We start from the raw sequence: 27,003 nt of genomic DNA on the forward strand, positions 1-27,003 counted from the left end.
TCTCGAGTCGATAAAAAAAAAAAAAAAAGTAACCAAACCATTGGAAACGAAATAATGAGAAACTTTCGGTTTCCGTTAACGTTGGTGGGAAATACGGCGTCATCTCATCATCTCCCTCTGGTTCTTGTCTCTTCCGGTCTTCAACGGCCATCATAAACAGCCTGTAGCGTTTGTAGGAAGTGGGTCTACGTGGCAGGGTACGTCTGCCAGCGTGGATGGAACCCGTGCCCAAACTGTTGCCACGTTGCTCGAGACATGGCGTTAGGAACACTGCCACATCAGACGCACTCGCGTCCCACTGCAGGACAGCTGGCAAAGGGCCCCAAATCACATGCCCGCTTCCGTTTTCGGTGCCACGACAGAACCCTTACCCCATACGTCCACTTTCTCTAGGGACATTTCAATTCACTGCCAGTTTCTCAGCCAAATATTGCAACACAAGGGGTTAGGTGCCCAGGGACATTTGAAAGTGTCAGTTTCACAGATGCTTAGAAAATTTTCACAAATTCCAAGAGATACAGTTGGTGGTTCTTTTCTTTTTTCTTTCCTTGGGCAGCGGCCACTCATTTTTTATGTTATTCTCAGTTGTTGATGATTCTACAATGTTTTGATGTATGTTTTCATTTTTACATCAAGTTAAATATAATAACCCAGAGTTTTACTTTGTTGACTCTTGAAGTATTCATTATTTTGGGTAATGTCATTAGTGCGCTATCAAACACATTAGGGGTGCTTAAGTGCATCTTACACACTCAACGTCAACTGACGTGACCTTCATTTTAAGATGGGGCATGTCAAATCGCGCGTCTCGATGACACCCTCAAACCCGTTTTGACAAAATAATGGGTTTTGTGAAAAAAAAAAAAAAGTTTTTTTAAAATGTTTGGATGACTCATTTTGATTTTTCTGCTTCTAGAAAAAATTTTTTTACACTGTCATCCAACATTACCTTTCTGTTTTAAAATTATTCAAGTCAAACTTTTTTTTTTTCACGTATTTATATGCCAGTATTATCAAAATCCATCCTAATGAGCCTCTTTGTTTTAGCAGCCGATTGAAGAGTAGCATGTATTAATTCGTTTTATATAATATTAATAATTTTTGTTTTGATTTTTCTAACTTTTTCTCCAATTCACAGCTGGTTTAGCTGAATCGTGATGTGACAATTCATTCAATAATTGTTCAACATTTCGCAGCTATTCGGTGAATCGACAGCTACGGAATGAATTCTCACAACACTTATATATACATATATAACTGGAAAATCATCCCTTCATAATCAAATTCAAATTATATTAAAGTTTTGTCTGTACATTGGGATAATGAGGAAAGCATCATCAACTCAGGTTTATTTATTTAGTTGAGATTGTCTTCTTCTTTTTAAAATTGAAAATGAGCCAACTGAAAGTTTTTCCGACGGCAAGACACGTTCGTAAGATAATAATAACAATAATTCCAAGGAAACAAATAGACCAAAATTTGCGGTGAGAAAACAGCCGGTGGATACTTTTTAAAATTAAATAAATGCATCAAACGGAGAAGATGACAGAACTGTAGATGTTATAAATGACGTAAAGAAAAGGAGTTGCCATCTCGCATCTTGCCTCTCTTCCCAACAATTTATTCATTTATTTATTTATTTTCTTCACAAGTTGCATTCAGAGAGTAGGTAAGGCACATACTTTGGAAGAGGAATTGTATGAAAAGAGAAGGCATCCTTGTGGGAATGTAGTGGGACATGGACTAACACCAAGTTGGGTCCTCCTTAGTACAAAATCTGACTCGATTCCACACACTGCTTCATCTAGACAATCGTGTCTATTGCTTGTCTGTAAACAAATTTTATAGGGTTTCGATAAATTGGATTAAATTACAAAATTTCTTTGACAAATTGTCTATAAATGATTCTTTTCCAAGTAAATTTATTGTTATGAATGTACTTGAGCATGTACCTAACAAACACTGGAGAATTAAAAAAGAGAGAAGGCTGTTAATTAAGCATACATCTTTTTTTTTTTTTTTTTTGTACGTGGGTGTTTGGGTTGGGGGGGGGGGGGGGGATTTTTAATAAAAGCTTAACTAAAATGATTTAACGTGCTTATAAATTATAATTTTGTTTTACAAAATCTAAAGTTGGCCATCGCCCCTATAAGTTCCCCCCTTAACTCCATTCATATGGGTGAACACGAGCCGAGTCAAGCCCGAGTTCAATCAGCTCAAGCTCAGCTTGACTAATGAAACCTCAAGCTCGACACGGCTCGAGAATAGTTCGACGAAAGCAGTTTGAGCTTGACTTCGCAATTACGTGTTGAGCTCTAGCTCGACTCAATTAAGGCTCGACAAACTCGTTTGAATAGAAATAGTATTCATCGTTACGTGTTGAGCTCGAGCTCAACTCGATTAAGGCTCAACAAACTCGTAAACTCGTTTGAATATATCGACTTGATTACGACTCAACAAACTCATAAACTCGTTTTGAATATATCGACTTGATTAAGGCTCAACAAACTCGATTAAGGCTCGATCTTGACTCAAGAGTTACGTGTTGAGCTCGAACTCAACTCGATTATTTAAACTGGTCGACTCATGAGCTTGAGTTGGACTAGTTAAGCAAATGACTTGATTCTTTAGCGACTCCTTGTTCACCCCTATCCACCCATGATTACTTATCAGAATTACCTGTTATTTGTATCTGGATCCAGAATCCGGGCCTCATGTGGTTGGATAAGAATCACGTGAGGGGAATCTACCGTCTCTTAACTTAAAGGTTAAGGAGGTGCAGATCGGCAACATCAAATACACGTGAGCTTCCGGATCATCCTGCAATCAGGATCAACGGCTGAGATCATTTAGCACAGTATACGGACAACTGTTTATATATATATATATATATATATATATTTTCCCCTTTTCAGAGAGGAATTAAAGATAAGACAGGTTTATCTGATAATGCATGCATAAATCCATATAATAGGTGGCTCCTTTGACATAGTAGAGAAGAAGACACTGAACACGAGATAATTCAAGGAAGTTATTATGCATGCTTTCTCTGTGCCGGCATCTTGTCATGGAGCGATAGATACGTGATGGGCAGGGCTGAGTGCGACGGAAGCTGCGTCTTCGAGCGATGGGGGTAGAGCCCAGCTTCTCTGTCTGTGCTTCCCCTAGCATGCCATGTGGTGCGGTCGGGCTGGAGGCGCCGCCTTCTTCGGGGCACGATAAATGCGTTGCTGCGTGTGAGAGCTACACCTCCCGTCGCCGGTGTCGCTCGGATTTCGGTACTGAGCAGAGGCGCCATTAAACTAGTGATCAGAGCAGCTTCAAACTTTGGTTTCTTTCTTGCGATTCCCTTGTCCTTTTCGACAGATGGTTGCTTGATGCTGGGCAAATGGTTAAGCAGAAGAGGCGGATCGGTGGCACTTGTGATGAAGGAAAAATCTTTCGAGTTTCTTTTCTGTTTTTTTGAATGTATCATGGCTGGCTTACTGATTGGGAGGTGCATGTCTTGTTCTTAGCGTCGTTTTGGTGTATGTAAAGTTCCTAAGAAACCAACATTTTAGCATTATGATCGTCTTTCCAATGATTTAATTAATGCGACGAAACATGAAGGGCCCGGGTGTTGAATGATTCACTCACTCACTCCCTTTAAACTTAAAACGCCTTTAAATTCAGCTCACGACCCACCTGACCAGGTACATGCAATCGTAGGCAAATAAATGCGCGTCATACGAGTCAATAATGACCAAACTTTTGTACTAGAGAACCAGAGGTCGATCAGACAAGGAAGAACAGTGTTAAAAGAAAATCTCCGTATATCACCGAGAAATTTTGAGTGAAAATCTTGAAAAGTGGAAGGCGTATCCAAAAGCATAAATAAAAGAGAGAAAAGCAAGAAACTCATGATTTATCAATTTTCATTTTCGGTCACAGGCAGTGCTGGGTGCAGTGGGCCACTGCCCACGTCAGCCCATAAAAAAAAAAATATTTTAATGTGTTAACTTCACATTGTTATGATTCTAAAATAATTTTATGTAGTGCCCACACCACACCAAAGTTGTGTTTGCCTACCCCAGGAATGAAAAATCTTGGTTCTGCCACTGTCACGAGGGCATTTTTTGCATAGTAAAATGTCAAGGTCATGACATTTTTCACCTTTTAAGCAGGTGCTTGGCGATTTAGTGCTCTGCAATTTTGGGCTGTCCGTGTTTGATATAGCCTGGAAAACATGCATGCAGGTGAAATTTCACTCACGCTTTCATCCTAAACAGAATGCAAGTCCAACTCTCTTTATGAAGATCGAGGAGCTTTTCTTCCAAGTACATACAATTCGAGGCCCTTACAGGCAACTAAACAGAGGACTTCTCGACTTTACGCCTCTGTTTTGTCTGTATCTTATTTTACTAATTATTTATGCGATTATACACACATGCTTATGTAATTGCAGTCGGTGATGGGATGGGGGTGACGCAAGAAACAAGTTTTTTCTTGATCCGCATGTGTCGTGCCAATGCATTTAAGAGTTTAGCATAGCTTGTGTAATGGCTGGTGTAACATGTGGACAACTAGTTATTGATTTCTATTCATTTTGTCATCAACTCTTTTAGACCTTAGTGACAAGGAAATAGGGGAGGGGCCCAAAGGACATAGCATAGCTAGTCCAACATGTTTCTGGTGTGTTTTCTATTCGATTAATTTTAACATGTTTGAGGTGTGTTTTCTATTCGATTACTATAGGTGTTGTTTTTTGACACTTTAAACAGTGAAACATGTGACACTCAAGCTGACGGATGTATTATAATTCATCCACGTCTCAAAGCAGCCTTATATTCGAAGAGCAATGAGGGTGTTAGCCATTTTTCGAACAGCTGCGCTCACTTAAAGGAAGATGGAGGAGCATAGACTTTATATTGGCTCCTCGATTCTCCATGATGCATGTGGGTACAAAAAATTGATCTTTAAGAGTCGATTTTATTTTATTTTTATTTTTTGTAAGGATTATATGATGTCTGAGGGAACACTTTTTTCACTAATTAAAGAGCTATACATGTAACAAAAGGACTTGAATTATGAGCATTGCAAATTTTTTCTTTTTTCCTATTCAGACACATTTGTCTGCAGGTGCATGCACCCACCCACACACATATACACTGATATGCAATGTGGAATACATGGCAAGCAATAGGAAATGGCTTACTTTAACCGTGTCTGGTAATTGGACTTTTAATGGAGGTTTATCATTAGAAATCACATTGGCATCAACGTCAATATCTTGTAGCTTTCAATGATATCAGATTTTAAAGGTTTCTTGGCAAACCATAGTTCAGATCTTGTGTAACAATATGTGGATATGTGACACTGGATATACAAGGTTATGTGCCTGAGTAAAAGCACATAATCATGAAAAGATGAATTAGGGGCACTTTAGTAATGGGATAATTTCTTTTTGTTCTAGATATTTGTCCAAAGATTACGGCAGGTTCACAAAACACAGCATTAATTGACCTGCCCCAATTTTCAAGAAAGTTGTTACCATTGTCAAACGGCTCCTTATGGCAACATTTTCTGCACTTTCTCAATGGAACTTTGTCAAAAATAAGGAAGGATGAGGCATAGAATATTTAATTCAAACTATATGGTATTTCTTCTTCTCAGTAGTCACAAGTTCTATAGCACTTTCATTGGTTGTCTATGGAAGGCAATATTGATGGGCAAATGACCGAACAAAACTATTACTGCCAATAACCTAATTATTTTTTAAAAATTTATGCTTGTTATATTTCCTTACAAGAAGCACTCGGTTTAGACCTCGATTCTGATATATGGACTAGAAAGATAGTTGAACTACAAACTTGATTACTTTTGGAACAAAATGACCTGATTATATATGAAAATTGAACGCATGATCGAAGTAAGAGATTGATTCTTAACCGATTGTTGATTAATAGACCTATCATGACATTCAAATTAACTGGAAAGGAAATTTCTTATGCTATTTGTGATGTTGTCACTGGTAGCTCCACTGAAAGCTTGATTGTAGAAGTATGCAGCTTGCCTTTTGACATGATGGCTTCATGCAGTGGGTTTCTGTTAGTTAGGCCTTGTTATAGTAACCAAGTATTTTGGTTCTGGATGCCATAAATTTCAGCTCCGCATCCTTTAATTGTTTTCTCTCTTTCTCCACAGTCATAGAAGTCACATTTCACAATTTGTTCCAATCGTCAGGTGATGCTTGTGAAAATGTTCTAGTCACTGGGCATATGCGCTTTCTCATTATGTGAATTGGCCTCATAGGCGCACCTGCATTCTTCTCGGTGATGCTGCCGGCGCTTTGCTGGTGCAACCGTGCAAGTATGGTTCAAGAATAACATAATATTTTGTTGGAATGGAAATGGATAACTCTTTGCAAAAGCATAGTAATGAGGTTCGATTAGTTAATGAAAGCTGACTTTCACATTGGTTTCCACATACCATGCACAAGCACGCCACATGCACACACATCTGGTGCCTCTTGTCTGGTGATGGGAAGCCATTTTTAGTCATCCTAGTAGTAGCATAGAAACAGAATCGAGAAATGATAGGGGTCATCTCAGCATTCAGATGAATGGCAAGAAAATGTTTTCGTTTTGTTGTTTGTTGTGTTCCTAATGTGATTAAAGCTGCACTTGGTGAAGCGAGTTTGTTGATGCCTATCCTTGCACGATGTTCTTCCTGACATTCAGCTGCAACAAGAGTTCGATGGAGTGCATCAGTATGAATATGCAGGCAAACCAAAGGATAATTGATGTCATAGAAATATGTACGCAAATCTAAGGAGAAAGAATTAATCAAATTTGGCCAATGACCAGTGCAGCTTCCATCCCTCGGATGAAGTGATCGTTCATAGTGGAAAGGTACAGAAGGGCCATGTGATTGCTACTGTGGGTTTCGGACCGGTCCTGACATGGGGCTCTACAATTGTTAAGTGGGTTGAATAAAAGCAAACCAAAATAAGAAAAACTAAGAGCATCTGTCATCCTGTTGAAGCATTTGAGTTTTTCAGTTTACTGTTATTGACTCCTGGTGGGGCAAAGCGCTTCCCTCTCTCGTTCCTTGGCCCTTCTTCCTGTACTACTGCCTTTGCCTAACTTTGTTGGCTATATCAACACGAAATTTCGACCACCTCCAATGTATTGGCTCCGGGATTCATTGGGAGGAAAGAAAACAAGGATGGGATTATATGGAATGGCCAATTTTTTACTCAAGCCATGTTGGCGCCTATTTGTGTTTTGCCCCTTCTGTTGCTCTATCTTCACTAAAACCTGAGCAGGTCCTGCCCTCGATGTTCCTAGCTTGCACCGCTTGCCCCTTGCTTCTCTTCTCCCCACTTCCCTGCTATGTCTTTCCTTTGCCTCTTCACGCGGCAATCTTGGCTCACTTGTTAATGGTGGTGGATTTTGGAGGAGCACAATGACCGTGTTTTTACAGACCTTTTTAGCTCTTCGTCTTCGTCGTTGCTTTGCTGTTGGTGGAGACTATCTTCCACCCTCTCTTCCTTTCTCTTGTGTGCTTTATCTTGATATGTTTTGTTTCTTTCTCCGTTTTCAGTAATCTCTCTTCTTCGTGCTCTTTTCTCGCACCAAATTTGGTCGTCTCTCTCAGTCTTCGTTCTATCATATTCATCCTGCACTTAATATTGTACCTTTTTACTAAGCTTGGTGAATTAAGCGTTATTTGGTTGTCAGACTTGGTGGCGTTGGTTCATTCATTCATATAGTCGTTTTTAATTTTGATCCACTTTTTATTTGATCAAACAACTTATTATTCAAGTTGAATTTCCGAGTCGGTTGACTCACCGAACCGGAAGCCTGGCCGATTCGTTGATTCGATTTAGTTTCCCACTTCATTGAACCTACGTCAACATCTGCATCCCAGAACGTATTTACACTTCTGTTCATTGTTATTTGTCATTTTGCCATATTTGAGGATGAACACTTATGTCTAAGTTTCAGCCGATATTTCCATTAATCCAGATAATGACATTTTTTCTTACACTTCTTTTAATGCTAATATGAAAATCTTGGTTTTGTCTCTCTCTTTGACAACTTGAGTCTAAAACTATGAACTGGGAGATGGATTCTGGAACGCCAACATTCCTCAATCTGTGCCTTTGTTGGTCACTGGAATGCAGTTGAACCCTTTGAAGATAAAAGGTTACATCCAGGCAGAGGAGGATGCAGCAAGGATTGGGTACTATGTGGACAATTGCCCACACAGATCCACAACCCATTTTTATATTTTTTGAAGAATTTTTTTATTTACATATTGATGTTCCTTAAAAATTTAAAATTTTTATCCATAATGCCCCTCAGCCAGAATTTTCTTTCTGGCTCCACTTTATGCCAACAGAAATTTTATAGCTATTGCCCGAGCTAGATAGGCATGGTTACTTTGAGACCAAATAATCACACTCAGTTCTCCTGCCACGATACTTTTCAGGATTACCAAGCAACCATTGGAATTGTTGAGTCCTGAAATTCTTGGTTTTATCTTCTTAGAATCTTTGCTCCTTCGGTGCTTTTCTTGTTTGCTGGGTGCCCTTTGAAATTTAATTGATACATATTAGTGCTCATTTTGTCTCAAAGATTTTATTTTATTTATTAAAAACCTTAGGGATAAGCTTCTCTAAAGTAATATACATATTCACAAGTTGGCCGCGCAGGTAATAAGATGATTTAAACAGCTCGGACAAGAGAAATTAAACACCGCAGAACCATGGGAATTGGAGAAAGCAGGTTTTATAAACCATTGACTGCATGAAGTGTGGAAATAATAGCAAACCATTGACTGCATGAACTGTGATCTTTCGAAATTTGAAAATATAATAGGCCTGGCCATGTCTCATCTGCAGCAAAGCTTCAAAGCACTGGTTCCGAGTTCGACAAAGAACGGGACAAGTGGGGAGCGGAGGCGAAGCCATTCACGCATGTTCTCCACTTGGATGGCAACTATATGGAAGAAAGAGCTTCAACTTCTTGGAGTTGGTACTCAATTATTTGATGTCACCCCACATGTGCCCACATGCACCACCCTCATGCAAATGCACATACAACATAAAATATATTCGCTTTACCTAATCATCAACCCACACTTTGCAGTGGTCAATCCCAATCAATGCTGAATTAAATTTTCCCAATTAAGGCTACAAGAGCTTCCACAGATCTACACCTGAAGAAAAAGGAGGACTTCGAGAACCTCAATTTCTTATTCTTTTTTCTTCTTTCCCTTTTTGACGGCGTGGCGGTTTGTGGCCTTGTTGAGTTTACCTGGTTCTGGTTTTCGCTTCGCTTCATGTGTACACATAAATAAGTAGCATATATCTTAATGCTTCCATATTTAATGAGCTTATAAAGACCATACCAACATTGTCAATATTGATCTATAGCAAACGTGAATCGGTTTTACAGTATGATGTGAAAGTTCATGCCATATATCGATGCACGGAATCAAAGTTAACTGGTTGTGTATCTAAAGAGAATAATCCGGTTCATTCTGGCCTGCGATCTCATGTTAAGAAAGTGGAATCTAGGCTGATCCACTCGACACTGATAACAGAGCGCCATACTTTGTCTAAGGGGAAATTCCTTCTCAAACAAACAGAAGTTGGAGTATTTTTGAACAAATTACACTGTCCAATAGAAGGCCAATGACAATAATCTCAAGAAAAGGCAGGGATTTGCTTCACGCATATGAGCACCGGTATAATTAATCTGAATCACGTGCTTCATGTACCATCCAAGTAAAAACCTATATATGGTCTCTATGCATGTGGAAGCTTTCACATAAAAAAAAAATTCTTCCATATTTTGATTTTAACACCGTTTAAGCCCAATTACAACATATTTAGAGTGAGAAACATTTAGAGAATTATCTGTAAAACTGATGACAAACTTATTCATTTGAACTTTGACATATGTTATCTAGTCAAACGTGGATGTTAGAGTTTCCTGCATTAGGTGTAACGATCAAACCTCACTATTTACACCTACGCAGCAATTATCTACATAGTAAACGATCCACTGCAACCTTGGCTTTTAGTAGGCAGCTTAGAGTCTTTATTTCCTTTTCTTCACTGAAAATTGCACGTTAATTTCCATGCAAATTAAGCAGCTTAGGGAGTGATTATTAATTTGGCATGGAATCGACTCATGGTGGAGCTGAGCTTCTATAACCTCAGCTTAGCGCCCACAGTGTTGTAACTGCACTAATTACCAACCAGGAAATAACAATGTAGCAGTACTGGCGTTTCATCATGGGCACTTGAAATTTTGATTCCTTTGTAGGACAATTACCTTCATTAAGGACTGTATGGAGTAGTGAAGGTAGAGAACTGCGATCCAGTATGAAGACAGGAGTAGAGTACAGGCATAAGATCGTAACGATTCATCTGAGGGTCTCCTTGTGTCCCATCTTAGCATCCAACCAGCTCCTTCGACCAATATTAACTCCAAATTTTAAGTGCACCACTATTGAGATTATGCATGTCCGCCTCTCTCTCTCTCTCTCTCTCACACACACATACACACACACACACACACATACATATATTTTAGAGATCTTGATTTTGTGTACACACAGCCATCTATCCTTTCAAGGTACTGGTTTACACGGGCCCGTTTGATCCAAAACACTTTTCCATTTTAAAGAAATGATGTTGATCTCATCCATAGCACGACCAATACAGAAAGTAAGCTATTAGAGCAATCAAATTAACTTTGGGTGAATATGAGAAATTTCTACCGTCAGAATGAGACCGAGTGAAAGCAGCAGCTCCAATGTTCTTGCTTCAACCAAAACATTAGGGTGCGTTTGCTAGCCTTTGATCTTAGATTTGAGGATGCATAAAATGGCGTATTTTAGGAGATTTTCAATTTAAACAAACTAAAGATCTTAGTAGCATGAATTTAACATGTTAGAAAAGCATGCATTTAAAGCCAGATGGAGGGTAGTATGATCTAATACATGAATTTGAGATCTTAGGATCTCACATCACCGTGGATCTCAAATAGACCATAAAACAAGCATAACCTTACTCTCCCACCCAATTGCCACAAGGAATATAGATGTCATGCCATTCGAACCAGTAACCTAGCACCTGAGGGCCATTAGCTTAAAGCCGTGCACCAACAGGTACCCCTCGAGAGAGTGATCAGATTAACTAAGAAAGAGATGAAAGAATATTACCTTTTCAAAACGCAAGAAATGAATAGAGAGATCGGAACGAAAGGAAAGAAATATCGCTTTCTCACAAAGTGGGGCGCGCGGAGTAAAGCATGTTTAATAGGGAACCCTACAAAAAGTAATCCCTTTTAATGTTTGTTTCATCCACCAGGAAAAGTAACTGTATATTTTATTGGCAAATAATAGATTTTGACGAGAGAGTGGGTGAAACAGACGAAGCGGCCTTAAAAAATAAAAATAATGAACAAGAGGTTATGATTAACTAGGAGTGAACAAATTGCAATTACATAATGGCAATCGTTTGTTAAAATTTATTGAACTCATGTAATCTTTTCAAATTGTCCTAAAAGATTTAAACGTGCACTTGAAAATACTTAAAATCTATGCACGAAGCATTGGTGCACAATTGAAAGATTTGGAGTAAACTAGTTTAGATTCACGTCTATCCTGGAAGTTCCTAAATTATGCGGGTAAAATTTCTCGTTTGTAGAAAATGTGGGCAACAACGTTGCAAATGGCTATCAAACTAAACCAATTTAAAAAATTTCAAATAAACAAGTCAGAGCTATATATATCAAATGTTCGGCGGCCATGGCCCCTCGCCCCTCTTTAAGAAGTAATATATAATAATTAAGTACATATGCTCTCCAGAAGAATTTGGTAATGACAAATCTTATCACATACTTTTTAACTCCTTCATGAAAATAACAAAAATGAGAATTTACTATGTAGATCGGATGGCAATTCTTCTTATTGTGCATTAACTATGTCCGAAAATCCAGACAAGTCAAAGATCTACAAATATTAATTTCAATCCCAATAAAACTCATTAAAATGCCCGCAATGAATCGACGCATTAATTTCTTTAAACATTTAGAAGGAAACCCAAGTCTTCGTTTCTTTAAATGTCGCACTGTTCACGTCAAAAAGTTACTGCAATTTAGAAGGATATCTGCAGGCTGATGCCAGGGAAGTGAAAGGTGAAAACCCAACGAAAAGGCGTTCAAACTTAACAAAAGAAAAAAAAAAAAAGCAGCAATGTGAAAAGGAGCAGGAAGAAGGACAGGCGCTTGTGGTGTTGCACAGTTCTCCAAAGAAGAGGATAAGTCAAAAACAGTAGTTTTACAGCGTTAGCTTCAGAGATCACATGCCTGGCGTTTAAAAAGGAATGTCCCGACCTGTGAGACCCCCATGGCGCCACTTACCCTTCCCATACCTTCACCTATCACTGTCTCTCATCTCTGTAAAAAGTTGTGTGTGTGTGTGTGTGTTCGCATGCATGCTAACGAGAAAGAGCGAGAGAAAGAGAGAGAGATATTGCTTTCGAATGACTGGAAAGGATCTGACTCACACGATGACTCTTTTGATTCAGTATCAGTAGACGGTGAATCATTTTAAAAGAGATGTACAGAATCGGGTTGTATTCTTTACATCCACTCAGTGTGAATCGGCCTGTAACTCTTGAGAGAAACAACAGAACACTTTGAATGTGCCTCCTGGCCTCCAATTTAACATTTATAATTTGGCTTGCGCAAGCGGTGACATGCGTCGGACTGAAAGTTTTTTGACCAAACTTAGCTTTTACCTCCCTTCTATTCAGCTTTGCAACTGGAATATATATATATATAACACGGGAGGAGAATAAAGAGAGAAAGAAGACAAGACGCTTTGGCCATTGAGCGTTATTTTCATTTTTTTTTCCCAACTTTGAATGATTGAAATCATTCCTAATCAATTCAGCACTGAACTGTTTCGCGCAGACGTAAAAAAAGGGAGGTGATGAACTAGACAACAAGGGAAGAGCTGGTTTTCTTTCTGTGCCTTTCTTTTGCAAAAAAGACGCACACAGATGTTCTTAGTTAAGTTTACAAGTATATACAGATTTCATTCTCAATTACTGAAAAGGGTAAAAAACAATTTATTTTCCTATAAAAAAGATTGGGGGCGTCATGGCATTTGTTTAGAAATTCCAAGGAGGTGGGAGGCAGCCTTTTCTACGAAAATTTCAATGGGTTCTTAAGTTATTTTTGAAAACCATGACATGCAAACGTTTCGTTTTTAAGAAATGTGTTTGTTAATTAACTAGTAACAGGACAGGAAGAGGAGCTTCAGCACAAGACTCGAGAACAGAGATAACAGCCGACAAAGCCAGAGTCCTCGAAATGCCACCTGAGAACGCCTCGCAGACTCGTCCCGACTACTGTAGAGCATATTCTTCAAACCCATATATACAGTCGACTGGCCCTGAAAAAGGCGCCGGAGCCCTTCCCAGTCATCCAGGCAGGCTAGAATAGAGTCCGGGATATCGGCTAACGCCCTTTCCCCATGAAGCCTTCCTGCCAACCTGCTGCTGGAGAAAGAAGCGATGAGCTGATCTTTCCTCGCAGTAGAGAAGAAGGGTGCTCGATTGTTTGTCTTGTTAAAAATGTTTGTTCTCAAATCCAACTTGAACCTTCTGTTTCGTTTTGGCCCTATATCATGCCCTCGCCATTTGCAAAGGATTTTGTAAACTTCTCCACCATTTTAACGTCAAAGGCGAGCGACGTAGTTAAATAATTGCAAACTTTTTTGAAAGACTAAATTTACACTTGACATTTTGTAAATAGTTTAATAATTTGATTGATGCAAACCAAAATTGTTAAATATATATAAAAGCCTTTAACTGCTCAATCATTAGCTTTTAAAGAAATATGCAAACCAAAATGTTTTTCATGACGCGCAACAGAAGGATACAGAACAAATATGATGAGAAATCTGACAATTTATATATATATATATATATATATATATATATATATATATATATATACACACTGTGTGTGTGTGGAAAAGGAGGAACTCCTCAAAACGGTGGGGAATATTGGTCTCGTTTGTATGGACCGATAGACAAAGATAACTACGTTAACAAGACAAAGATTGAATGGTCACACTCACATCAAGCGTCAGTACCGAAAGATTCTTACGGTTTGGCAATTACTGGTATTTGGCAACCAGCAGGAGTTGACGTAGTCAATTCCCTTCCCTGCTGGGAAGATGATCAAAGAAAGATAAGCCAAAATTACTCACTCGAATTGTAGCCAACTATTAATTCGCAGGGGAGTTCAGATCCAACAGATGGTCCAAATCCAACGCCATCATGTGATTATGGTACCAATATTGTGACAGATTTTTTTTCTTAATGAGTAATTTGGGTTCAAGCAAAGTTTGATGTAGTTACATATTTTAAGAGTTTCTCTTTCATAATGAAAGACAGAAGCGCGATTAGTTTTTATTGCAGTTGGGGTTCGAAGCCGTTGGATTAGAATCGTTCAGATACAGACACAGGAAATTTTAATTCAAACCAGATTGAGTTACGTTAAAAGAAGACGAAAACCTCCGTGCCAAACCTGACCGCCTTTGGCTGATATCTAGCAATTCTTAATGAGTTTTGCCTTTTTTTTTTATTGAAAAGCAACGTGAACGAGCAGGCCAAAGGGGGTAAAAAACAAGTAAACAAGAATGAAAATCTCTTTTATAATGGGGAAGTGAATTCAAAACGTCCAGCTGCTTGACCAACGGTTTGTAGTTTTCGATAAATTCAACCGTAGGGATGAATAACAAATGTAATACACTAGTTGTTAGACAACAGCGTATTGAAATCTTATAAACATATAACAAAGATAATTTCTCTAAAGTAATCACTAAGTGGTTCTTAATTTTTTAATACTCTCTCTCCCTCTCTCTCTCACACACACACACACACACGCACACACACAAAATATATGTACTCAAAAAGATGGAGGCACAAGTTAATGTGATTACTAGTAAAAGTTAAACCGCCAGAAAATTACAATGCTTCTCTACAAAATTGGCGGTGGTCTCGATCATTATCATCATCCACAAGACCCTCCTATCGCCACCGCCATGTTCACACCCTTTTACACTTACATTTCCACAGTAAAACAGTAAAAAAGAGAACGAAAAACATATACGCCGCAAAGATTCTGAGAAAAGTGAGGAGGCCCGCCAAAATAATGAATCCAAACAGAGCTCAAAGCTTCAGGCGAACCAGGCAAAACAAATAGAGCTAGCGAGCGAGAGAGAGAGAGAGAGAGAGAGAGTCAGTAGAATGGGGATCTCTGAGGGACGCCCTTCCTGCGATTATTAATCATGGAAGCGACCATCTCTGTCGGAGGGGTGCACGTCCGGAACGGCCGTGGGACGGAGATACTGCTCCTCTTCCTCCTCACAAGCTCTGGCTCCGAGCAGGCGAAGGCAGGCGGCATCTGCAAGGAAACCGACGTGTCCAGGACAGAATCCGGCGTCATTTGCCCGTCCTCGAGGTCGTCCCCTTCTCCCCTGAATCCTTCCTGCAAGGGCAGGAAGTTGCAGTCGTAGAGATACTTCGATAGGGAGCCCTCACTCCTTAGTAGATGCTGCACCTAAATTCCCACAGAGAAAGGGGAAAAAAGAAGATACCCAATAATCAAAATCGACTGATTAGTTGATTTAAGGACTCCCCACAATTCAAAATTAGAAACAAAGAAATAAAAATGGCGAAGCAGGAAGAGAAATGAATACCTTGCATGCTAGAGAGCAAAAGAGGAATGGCTCTTGGAGGCTCCGATCACACGTACTACAGATGTTACCGGATCCTCTGAACGGCCGAGATTGAGGTCTCTGAGTCAAAAACACCACTTTTGCGCTATTGGTGGTGTATGCCTAAAAAGTAGAGAAAATTTCGGAAAGTTCAAAAGAGAACAAAGAATTCGGTGGAAATAAGAAACGGAAAAGAAAAAAGCTCAATTACAGCTAGACAATTTACAGAAAAGTTCCAAAAATGAAAATAAAGACAAGCCATCAATCCTGGTTCACCTTTGTCAACTAGTGTTATTTTGCTTACCCAGCAAGCATCGAAAAAAAAAAATCTTAGAAAAGAGGAAAATTGAGAAAGTACCAGTCAAAAAGAAAAAAAAAAAAACATGATTTCTGCGAAGAGCAAACCTGAACATAAGCGCAATCGATGAGCTTCTCCAAATCGTCTAATCGAATCACGTCATGATAAACGTATCTCCGAACCTGCCGTAATCGAAAGACAGGGACGATTAGAAAAATAAGCTGAATTAAATTAGAATATCTGAGGAAAGAGATGGCAGCAGCTGAATAAGTTCATAAAACAGGAAGAAGAAAGAAAGAAAGAACCTGAAGGAGGCGATGGCATCGGTGAAGAGGAATACAATGAGGGCAGATGCTGCAGCAGCAATCCAAGCAGAAGATGTTCTTCTCATTCTTCTTAGCAGTCTCATGAAGAAGGCAAGGGATGAAGAATTTCTCGGAGAGAAGGGCGTCCAACCACAAAGGAGTGGGAGATGAAATTCCTGACGCAAAGCCCACCTGTCGAGGAAACACAAAAGGAAAGAACAAAATAAAATTGCCTGTCAAAGAAGCGACGACTATCTGGTTTTTCTTCTCCTCCTGATTCGCGTTGGATGAAAACGAAACCTACCATTATTTTGCCTTGGGGAATCAGAGAGCACAAGTGTGAGAAATTCTCATGAATTGACTTCCTTTTGGCGCTTGTTTACATATGCCTACACATAAAACTCTGCTAAAACTTGTGTTGTACGGTCTCCTACTGGAAACGATGAAAAAAGAAAGGAAAACAGAAGGGGAGGAGCAAGGGTTGAGAAGGGAAGATATGTGCTGCAGCAAAAAGGGAATTCTCTCTCTACCTTATACTGGAAAAGAAAGGATAAAAAAGGAAAGAGGAGAAGGCCTTGTGCCTGAGAGGAGGAAGGGATGGTGGTGCTCCAACTGGTCTGTGATTGGGGAAGTTAAACAGCAAGCAAGCAGAGAGTGTCCTTGCTTTAGAGCGTCACTCAGTCATTTAAGTAGGCTGGCCCTCTCTCTCTCTCCTCACAAGTCTAAACCCTAAACCCTAACCACATGGATCCCAGAGCGTGGCAGGCTCTCTACCTTCTGCTATATGACAAACACCTTGGATAGTCACGTCTCTCTCTCTCTCTCTCCCCCCCCCCCCCTGCTGTGCACATACCAAAATTACCAACTGATCCATGGTGCCCCTAGATCGTTCGCAGAGGAGTCAAATTAATAATTCAAACACGAACTTATGGTGATGTGCAGGAAAATCTTACATGAATCCATGTGAAAGTTGATCAAGTATTTTGGAGCAAGGTCAGCGGCAACAATGGGTGCGATTTGACACACTGTTCGCCTATAATTTCATGACTTAGTAAGGCTGAAATTTTAAGAGAAACTTTTATGTATTTGGCAAAGGTGTGAAATGGGGATGGCCAAAGTGCGGAGAAAAAGAGGTTGGCGAGGGGTAAGCTCGTCCATCTTGATGTGGATCTCCCGAAGATTTGATTTTGATAGATTTTCGGCTTTGACTTTGTCTAAAAACCCTTTCCCTCTTCGACTTTTTAAAACTCTCCGGCCGCATTTTTCCGGCTATTCAGAAGCCCAAAGTCACTGATCGATGTTCTTAGCGGAGGAAGATCTCAAGTAGCGGAGGAAGATCTCGAGATAAATCTATAAAAAAGAGTCAGACTTTTGCTATTTTAAAAACATAAATAGAGAAATTAAACAGGTGCGTGAATGATCAACTCAAGCGTTTCATCATATTCTTACTATTCCCCTTAGCAACTGGCATGAGAAGCACACCTGTAATTGCAAAATAAAGGTGTGTGGTGTCTTAGCTCATTATCAATATTAAAAAAAGAATTTGATCAAACATCTCATGTCTTGTCATTTGATGCATATGTGCAGTCCCAACTGTAAATTAGTAGGAAAACACTGTTAATATGATGACCTTCACACTAACAGAAACTAGTTAAAGTACACCGACAATTAGCCAGTGGACTCTGTGCTGCCCATCTCTTGCATGGACTGAAATTGACCAACCAGGTTTTTCATTTCACCTCCTCACAATTTGCACAAAAGGAACGTTTGGCAACAGGAACACTGAAAGATTAACATTGTGTGAGTTTTTATATCTAGGAATATCTAAGAATGCACCATTTCTCAGAAATCGTGCGTAGAGATTAAGTTCCAATGGTCCTAGTGAGAAACAGTCTTCCTTAATTAATTAGCAGGATATGATAAATATATATGCCCAAAATAATTCGTTTTCAAAGAAAAGAGAAATGTGAAATATTGGGTTTTATACTGGGAGAGAAGGATGAGTCTTCAATTCGACATCCTTCACAGCCGCAACATAATCGAGTTGCATTCTGACTTAAAATGGGGGTGAGGAATAGCCACGAGATTCATGAAATGCACTCTCAAAGAGTGTGACATGAATTTGTCTGAATCTTTGCCTTTTTTGGTGTGTTCATGGGACAGGAACAACCTATTGACATAACCAAATACTACCCTCTTATTGTATTGTTCTTCCAGGAGAATGGATCCAATGATCAGAGAAGCAGACTCCTCTCAACAAGGCATTAACAGTATTATCATTAAGGCATTTCAATGGACCATAATGGTCTAGATGCCAAAAGCTTTTAGGCTTCATTAAAAACTTGAAGTATTTTTTAAGATTACTTGACTTTAAATCATGTTCAGTTACTTGTTGAATGAAAGAAAAGAAATAACGCCAACATTTGCAAGCCAATGCATACTGATGGAAACACAGAGCAGCAAACTGACACCATCTTGAGAGGTTACAGTACTTCAACCCAGTATTTGGGTACTTTTTCTCATCACAACACAATAATGCAAGGTGTTGCTTAAGGGTAAAAGTACATCAATTGGGTTGGAGTACTAAGATCCCGATGGCAATGACAGAACTTGCTTTTTACTATAAGTAGCCTGCCAGTGTAAAAACTCAGTGAACACGCCCTTTCTCAACTCCTTTTCTTTCCAGTCCAAGAAATTTCACTTCCATATTATATCGCTGCTTTTCCACTGCTCCTACCTTCAAGGGAGCAATTTATATTCCAGACAACTTGAAGCCCGACCAGAGGGAGCAGTTGCCGCCATGTTTGCCGTCACATCGAAAGAAGTTCATTGTACATCGAGCAAATCTGAAGCTCAACCCATGCAGAGTCGTCATCTGGACACTCTTTCTTTGCCATCTCTCGTCCACTGCAGGAGAAATATAAGAGCACACTCAAATTAGTAGCTAAGCAACAAACAGACAAGATATGAGTGGAGATGAACTTGGGCTTATAAATTAACCAGATCTATGATTCATTATGTTCTCCATGTTCCTCATGCAAAAATAGTTTGATCAGTATACGTCGTGTAGCTTTATGAATGCTTTATAGCATTGCCCTTTCCTTTTTCTGTCTCTTTTTTAACCTACAATTGGTAAAGCACTTAAAGGGCAAGGTCAAGTATTCATATAAGTTTAGTGTGGTCACATCTAGTCTTGAGTAGGAATACATGATGCTTTTCTCTAGTTTGTAATGGTAAATGCTTCTTGCAATGCTTGTTTATCAAGAAACATACTTGAAATCAAAGTAACTTAGTAAAAAGGATTTGGGTTTTTCACCAACTAAGTTTGAGTACTTTTTCACCACCAAACTAAGTTTATACACGCTTGATTAGTTGTAGCTTTCGACAAGTTCCACAACATCTCCCCATTTATTTAAAAAACACTCTTGTCCCTATTTACAAGTCAAAATGTTTCCCGTTTCCCTCCTATCGGAAAAATAAAAAGTAAACTGGAACGATCATTGTCCATTAAAACTGAAAATTAGTCTTCAAGTTTTTTCGAGTGATATCCTAATTCTATTACTTGCCATCTTATATATCTAGTGCTTTAGTTTGTAGAAAAGTAGGAAGAGGAGAGACTTGCGTGGTTCGGCTCGATACAACTTGCTCTCTCGAGCAGAATACACACAATGACATTTTATTGATAATAGCAAATACATAATTTATTCATCGTTGAGTGCGAAATTCATCCTCATCTAAATCTTCGCGACGGATTATTTATGCGAGCTATTGTTTCCATAGTTGCTGAAATCCATTTCCCAATGTTATTGTCGTGACTTTCTTTGCCTGGCAACAAGAGACAGCCATGGCTTCGTTATCAGACTGGACATGCTCATCGCAGTCTGGATTACGAATCCTTCTTCATCAATTTTGTGTTACACATGTTGCTTGGGATGTTAATCGATGAGATTCAGGTTTAAGCATCCAATTGAATTCAACATCGGATTGGTTTTAAATAAGTATCAAGTGGAATTCGAATTTGATTTAGATTCTCATTTAGTTTCAAATAAATATACTATATCCAATATCCATACATTTTGAAAGCCCATCTTGGCATATACCATGGGCAGTGCTATTTAAAAGTTGGATTTGGATTGGGATGTGGCAATAGAAGTCAGGTTTAAATTATGAATTTGCAAATCGAATTCAGTTAAGGTATTCACTTTTCTTTGCTTTCACTTGAATCTAAATCTGAATCTAAGTATGTGAACAACTGATTAATTGGATATATTGAAGGGTACATCCAATTCGGATTCAATCTGTTGACATCCCTAAATATAGCTGTGTGAAAACGCCAATTTGGCTTCTCAACATTCACCTCCCAATTGGCTTAGTAAAGTGACCTGGAAGCTGTTGTTTAGATCTGATGAATCTGGTTATAATCTGTCTCTGAGTTTGTTGAAACATGGGGCAGGAGTTCTCAGAATTCGAACGTCAAGATCCTTGAGAATAAGCTTAATCCATGGAAACTCTATGGCAGTTGAGGCCATCGCATGGTATTCAAACTCAATGGTGGAGCGAGGCAATGTTCTTTTTGTCTTGGCACTCTAAGAAATTCAATTAGCACCTAAGAAGGTGCAGAAACCCTATGTTCAGAAGCCAAATAGGCACACATATAAAGGGAACTTTGTTGTTTGATGTGTAATCTGGAGGAAATCATCCCATTTATACAACTTTGTAGCGTCCATCAAGGAGTTGACGTGTGAACCGATAAGCATAATTAATGGCAAAAGACATCTACCAACATGTATATTAAAGATTAAGATCATGAAGAAGATCATCACCCACTATACCTTTAAATAAATGTAACACTTATAGGCATTTGCTATGGCCTCCCATTCAAGCATTCGAGATTTTGCAGAAATATTAACAGCATATTTCGTTTGGCGCTTAACGAAAGATCCAAATGTTTCCAACAACTACTATCCTCCCAAGAGAATAGTGCAATTGCTCAGGAGACTTAACTAGAAATATCCCACTTGTTAATAGCTGCAATAGTGACGACAATGCAAATATCATTGGGCCACATAACTGGAGAAAATTTATCACTAAAATCAATCAGTTCTGTCTAAGTAAAATCAGTATAAGCAACAAGATGAGCCTCTAACTTGTCTGGAGTTCCATTCGATCAGATGAAGTTTGGTTCGAACACTCATCGTCGCGGCCCATGTGTCCATCCCAAATGTCTCAGACCTTCTTCAACAGATAAAGAGCATTAATGGTCACCATCAGAAGCCACGATGCAATCTGCATGTTGCTGCAATATAAGATGCAAAGGTTACACAAACAGATGATATATTTTGTAGAGATCAATCATTTGAAGTCTTGGAATGTAAAACCCCAAAAGCTTAAACCAACCTTCTTAAATATTCTTGCTAAATCTATTGGATATAGTAACGTTCTAGTTTTGGTGATTCAAATTTGAATCGTCTATATATAACTGACTTCAGACAAAGAGAAAAACCTACTTAGATTTTTAAATTCTTCTAACTAAACAAGCAAGCATACAGTTCCATTGCCTACTATTTAGTATTGTAACTAAGAGGACTTTTCAAGAACTCCACTACAAAAATGCAGATCCTTACTGATGCCTAGAAAACGAAAAGGAAACGCCTAAGCTCTTGCAACTTGGAAAGAGGGGCCTTTGTGAACATGTCGTCCTCCACTTCTACTATTAGAAAACTGACCTTCAAAAAATATTTTGAGAGTGATGTTTGTGTTTGAAGGAATCGGCAGAACCACATGGTCGGTCAGCTGAGCAGAAATCACATGCACTGCCATTTACAAAATCAAGGAGTCGCTTGGTCGTGCGGAATCGATGCCAAGGTTGTAGATCCTCGCGGCTTCTGCCGATACGTCACGTATCGCCAAAAAAAAAATTGAAACTAGGAAGTGGCCGATACCAAACAACAGACCGATACAACCAAATCACTCTGCATAAGTCCTGTCTCGGAAGCCATGCCAAAATTTCATGGGCCTTGGCCTCTTTGACTTTAACTAGGCCGGCCGTTGACGAGTCCAACCGAGTTGGTCAAACTCCATTGGCGTTGGGACCGAGCCCGGGCCCGGACCCAGTTCGAGATGGTCTGATTCGCTCGATCAAAGCCGGTCTAAAACCGCTTCTTCAGAAACCCAGGGGAGCAAGTAAACGGGCAAATTCCTGCCGGCGGCGGCGACGGTGGGAACTCAGACTCACCCGCTTTGTGGCATCCGGCCCCAGCTGTGCCGCACTTTCCAGTTTCCTTTTTTCCCTATCGACACATATGAGCACCCACACATCAAGGCCGACACTTGCAGTTCGGAAAGGCTGGAAATCTCCTACCCATCTTAGGGTGGTGGCAGCTTATGGATGTTCGGCTTATTTTTCAAACTCACACAGAGTTGAAGAGCCAAGAGCCCCATCACACCCCCATTTGCTAGAACATTACAAAGCAGCTTCTTTAAAATCCGATCATTCCCGTGCCCTTCTGCTGCTGTTCCTCTTCCTTCTGCTTCTCCCTCTCTTTCTTTGGTAATCTCTTTGAAGAAAAATGAGTCTCTTCAGGAAGACGGAGTTCTGCTTGGACTCATCTTTTGATCTCCTTTACGACCAACTTTTTCCTCTCGCTCCGCGGATGCCCTGCCACCCGCTGCTCCTCCCACCGCCGCCACCATTGGAGAAGCCGCTCGTGCAGCCCCTGCCGTTGTCCGTCCTCGATTTCTTCCACCCAAGCTCCATCGACCTCCCATTCGATGCGCTCGAGAAGAGCTACGCTTCCGACTTGGTCGAGCTTAATGCCACCCCCTTCTCCTCCACACTCAGGAGATACAGGAAGGAATATCACTTCCCCGCTCCCGCCGTCTCCGATCTGATCGAGGTTAGCAGAACTCCCTTTTCCTCTTCCGTCAGGAGGTACAGGAAGGAATGCCACTCCCCTGCTCCGGCGTCCCTGTTCTCCGCGTCGTCGACCTTCTCTTCCTTTGCCTCCGACCTCCGCCTGCCCGCCGAGGTCGAGAAGGACGCGATGCTACAGTGCCTGAGCGATCGCATCTCTGCGCTCGAGCTGGGGCTCGAGGAGATTTTCTCCTCCCACCCCAGGCTCGTCTGCAAGGAGAAAGCAGGGCGAGACGTTTCTTACAGCTACAAGCTCGAGTCGGAAGGGGGGAAGGGACTCGATCGGAAGCAGAAATGGACCGCCGAGATTAAGGGGCTCCACGGTGAGGACTCGCGGATCTCCGCCACGTACAAACTTGAGGCCTCCGCTATGAAGAAGGAGAAAGACAAGAAGACGAAGCCCGCCGCCACCCGCGTGGTTCAGATCGAAGACGTAGACTCCGCCGTCGCCCGCAAGCAGGTGACCTTCTTCCTCCTCTCCTCCTTGCTTCCGTGGCTTGGTGCAAGATGGGGGCTGCACATCTTCTCAGGTGGACGCCTGGGAACATGAAACCCCCGTTGTGGATTTTCCGCGTTTCAGTCTTTTTCGCGAACGTTCTTTCCCATTTGGATTTTGGCATTACCATGGTTTGCTGAAAATCTTAGGGTTTATTGTTTGGATGGAAACTCTTTCCTTTGAAAATCTAGTTTGGCTGTATAAAAGATTACCCAGCGTAGTCATCTCGCTGATCGCATTAACGAATAAACAAGCTATAGTTCAACCATCTTATAGTGACTATCTTATACCTTAGATTGTAAGTTGTAGCCCACTCCGAAAAGAAAAAAGAGGCATCTAAGAATGTCCCCAAGAAAAAATCTACTAAATAAACTTTCTTTCGTTTTTCATGAATTTTGATCTTCATGAGACAATGTAGTTGTTGGCTCTTTCTAGTCGAAAGTCATCGTGATGTTAGGGATGTTTTGCCTATTTTCTGTGCGGATTGGCGTGCCCACTCACGGCAAAAACTGTGGGTCACATGGCTTGGTGGGTCCGGGTCCGCACCAGGTGATAGAGCTCGGTTCAGTTTAGTCAGGTCCTTTGCCCAGCTTGGTCGGTAGGCTTAGTGGTGGTACACGCTTGGCCGCCACCGGTTCCGTGAGTGGGAGTCGCGTGACAGAATCGCGGATCTCGAGGTCTGTCATTCTGCCAGTTTTGGGCGGGTGGGAAGGAACGAGGCTGTCCAATCCATTGAAAGGGTAGGCGAATTTGATGCTTCTCGAGGTTGTTTGGCTGGGAAATTCTTTCCTCATTTTATTTAACTGGAAAAATACTTGCATTCCCCACATGAGTTAAGTGCCGTATCCGGTACTTCTTTCTTGCTTTCGATGGTGATCGTGATGATGATGATCACGGTGGTCGTGTTGACCATGGAAGTTTTTAAGATGGGTACAATCAAATGACTCCGTTATTGACATTTTAGAACACGATTTGTACAAGTTTTCTCTTAGAATGGTCTGCAGAGAAATCCTTTTCCTACAATGGTTCCTCTGCCTCCAAACGCGAGCTAATGGAGTTGATCACGTGACTCAGGATGTCACCTGTGTTGTGTAGCGCTGTGTTGAATAACTGGATAATCTTTAGTCTTTTGCTTTCATGTTTAATGTGACTAGGAGCTGTTTGCGAAGCGGAGATCAGCAGCCGTAGCAGCTATTAAGAGCAGAGTAAGGAAAGGCAAGTGGAGGCAGCTCTCTCCTGAGGATGCTGCCTTGATCATTCAGATGAGCTTCCGAGCGCATCTTGTTCGTCGCTCGCAGGCGCTTCGAGGACTTAGGGACCTTGCCATAGCCAAGGCTAAATTGAAGGAACTTAGATCCTTGTTCAACAATTTCTCTTACCGGCGCCGCCTGACTGTTGACGCCGAAGAACGGCAGAGGTTCTCGGAAAAGATCATCGTCCTCCTGCTCACTGTTGAAGGCATTGCGGTAATACTCAACTTACAGTTTTAGTAACACTCTGGATTTTCTGATGGAACACCGTATTTCTTGCTTCTGGGAAATGCATTTTCTGAAAGCTGATTGAGCCTCCGTGTTTAATATTGTTTTGCCAGGGTGTTGACTTGATGATTAGAGAGGCACAGAGGAGCATGATCAAAGAACTGGAAGCCATGCTTGAGGCCGTGGATCCACAACCTGCTGGTAAGCTGGCGTCATTCAAGAGAAGGACGTTCGATCTGCCTGAACCATGCAGCAACGGTGAACTGGTAGAGATGGCAAAGGGTGTGGCTGAGGTAGTGCAGATGCTTGACCAAGACTGTCACAAGGTGGACATCCGTGGGTAGACACACAAAACTAGTAACGCACAAAGCATCTCTTCTGGTTTGTTGTCTATCAATTCCGTCGTGGTAGAAGTTTTCTGACATGATCGTCCGCGCTTTCCTTCTAGTTGTTTTAACTTTTCCTGCTGAAACAGGAAGTTTTTGGATGGACCCCTTCTTGTTGTGTTTATGCGAGATGTAAACTCTATTTATCATGTGATCCTATATTACTAGGCTACTTCTTGTCTCCGTCTCCATCGTTACTGTTTACGTTCTATGCTTTTGGTCTCTTAGTTAAATAGCAGATAATTGTGCCGTTGCTTTCCGTCCGTGATCTGCATTATGCAGGTGAGAATTGGATACGAATAAGCTAATAATAAGTTTGCCAACTTCTACTTCCACTCTTGTTTGGTACGTGACTCAACTTCATTTGAGAACGGTGCCATTAGGCCTGCAGAAGCTGGACAGGCCTGGCCATGGCTCAACTGGTGTTCTGCTTGTAGCTCTTACTAGTGAACTTGAAAGGTGCATATTCAAGTCAGTAGACTCAGCGGTGCAGAAGTTAGTACGCGGTGGAGAAATATACCCCGTCATGTATATACAGAAATTAGAGTATCTACTTCAAGTACCAAATATAGAGTATGAATCTTATGGCTCGTACCCTTCAACGTACTCGCCTCCTAAAATGGCCGGTTTGGACTCCGGTTTCCGCAAGTTATACTACTTTGGGGATGCGAGACATCGTAAAAATTTTTGTAGAATGAGTTGGTTTGGGCTTGGACGATTCAAACATTGCCATGAAAATGCCTGACCTTGGGATATGCATTCAAACAATGCCATGAAAACGCCTGATCTTGGGATACGCACTAAGAACTCAATTTATCAACCGCTTCCCCAACTTAGTTAATCACCAACTCTTTACTTCTCAAGGGAGCGTTTGAATAACCATGAAAAGGATTTAGTGAAATTTCATAAAAAAGGGCGTAGAACAGAGTCATCTACATAGCCCATCAGTGCATCCCGAAATGCTGTAAAGGAAAAGCGTATGGGAAGAAAAGGTGACGACTTTTTTCCACATACATTTGCTCTTGAAAAAGCCCCGAATGTTAGAAGTGTTAGTTAATGTGAACGTGTGAGCAATATGTGGAAGTTGAGATCGTGTGAACATGTGGTGGTTTTTTTTAGTTTCTTTTTTTTAGCCATAAAAATATGAATTAATGGTTATGTGTCCACAAAATGGAGCTGCTTTTTGGCAAGTGGCATTAGTGGGTAGTTTTTTCTTTTGTTCTATAAATACTAGTTTCATGCGTGTAATCCAAGGAGTGAAAAAGAATGAAAGTGTTGAGGTCTTTTCAAGTTTTATTTTAACGTGCCCTTTTGTAGTGTTGTTTGCTGTGG

The 27,003-nt window shown here is 40.6% G+C and overlaps 2 protein-coding genes across 3 annotated transcripts; one reads left to right on the forward strand and one right to left on the reverse strand.

Annotated features, from left to right (window-relative positions):
* Positions 1-14,995: 14,995 nt before the first annotated feature.
* Positions 14,996-17,144, reverse strand: LOC116253145 (protein RGF1 INDUCIBLE TRANSCRIPTION FACTOR 1-like). 2 transcript variants are annotated; one of them, XM_031627923.2, is made up of 6 exons: positions 16,929-17,144; positions 16,703-16,787; positions 16,399-16,590; positions 16,201-16,275; positions 15,778-15,918; positions 14,996-15,638 (listed from the first exon to the last, which is right to left on the reverse strand). In XM_031627923.2, exons 2-6 carry the CDS (start codon positions 16,703-16,705, stop codon positions 15,318-15,320), a joined length of 732 nt encoding a protein of 243 aa, XP_031483783.1. In that variant the 5' UTR covers positions 16,706-16,787; positions 16,929-17,144; the 3' UTR covers positions 14,996-15,317. The 2 variants fall into 2 exon arrangements, with proteins under 2 accessions (XP_031483783.1, XP_049933488.1); XM_050077531.1 differs by having other exon boundaries at positions 16,703-17,144.
* Positions 17,145-22,881: 5,737 nt separating this feature from the next.
* Positions 22,882-25,854, forward strand: LOC116253567 (BAG family molecular chaperone regulator 7-like). Its single transcript, XM_031628434.2, has 3 exons — positions 22,882-23,771; positions 24,962-25,273; positions 25,399-25,854. The coding sequence occupies exons 1-3, from the start codon at positions 22,968-22,970 to the stop codon at positions 25,627-25,629; spliced, it is 1,347 nt and encodes a 448-aa protein (XP_031484294.1). The 5' UTR covers positions 22,882-22,967; the 3' UTR covers positions 25,630-25,854.
* Positions 25,855-27,003: the final 1,149 nt, after the last annotated feature.

The sequence above is a fragment of the Nymphaea colorata genome, chromosome 4, assembly GCF_008831285.2.
Source record: "Nymphaea colorata isolate Beijing-Zhang1983 chromosome 4, ASM883128v2, whole genome shotgun sequence".
Taxonomy (NCBI): Eukaryota; Viridiplantae; Streptophyta; class Magnoliopsida; order Nymphaeales; family Nymphaeaceae; genus Nymphaea; species Nymphaea colorata.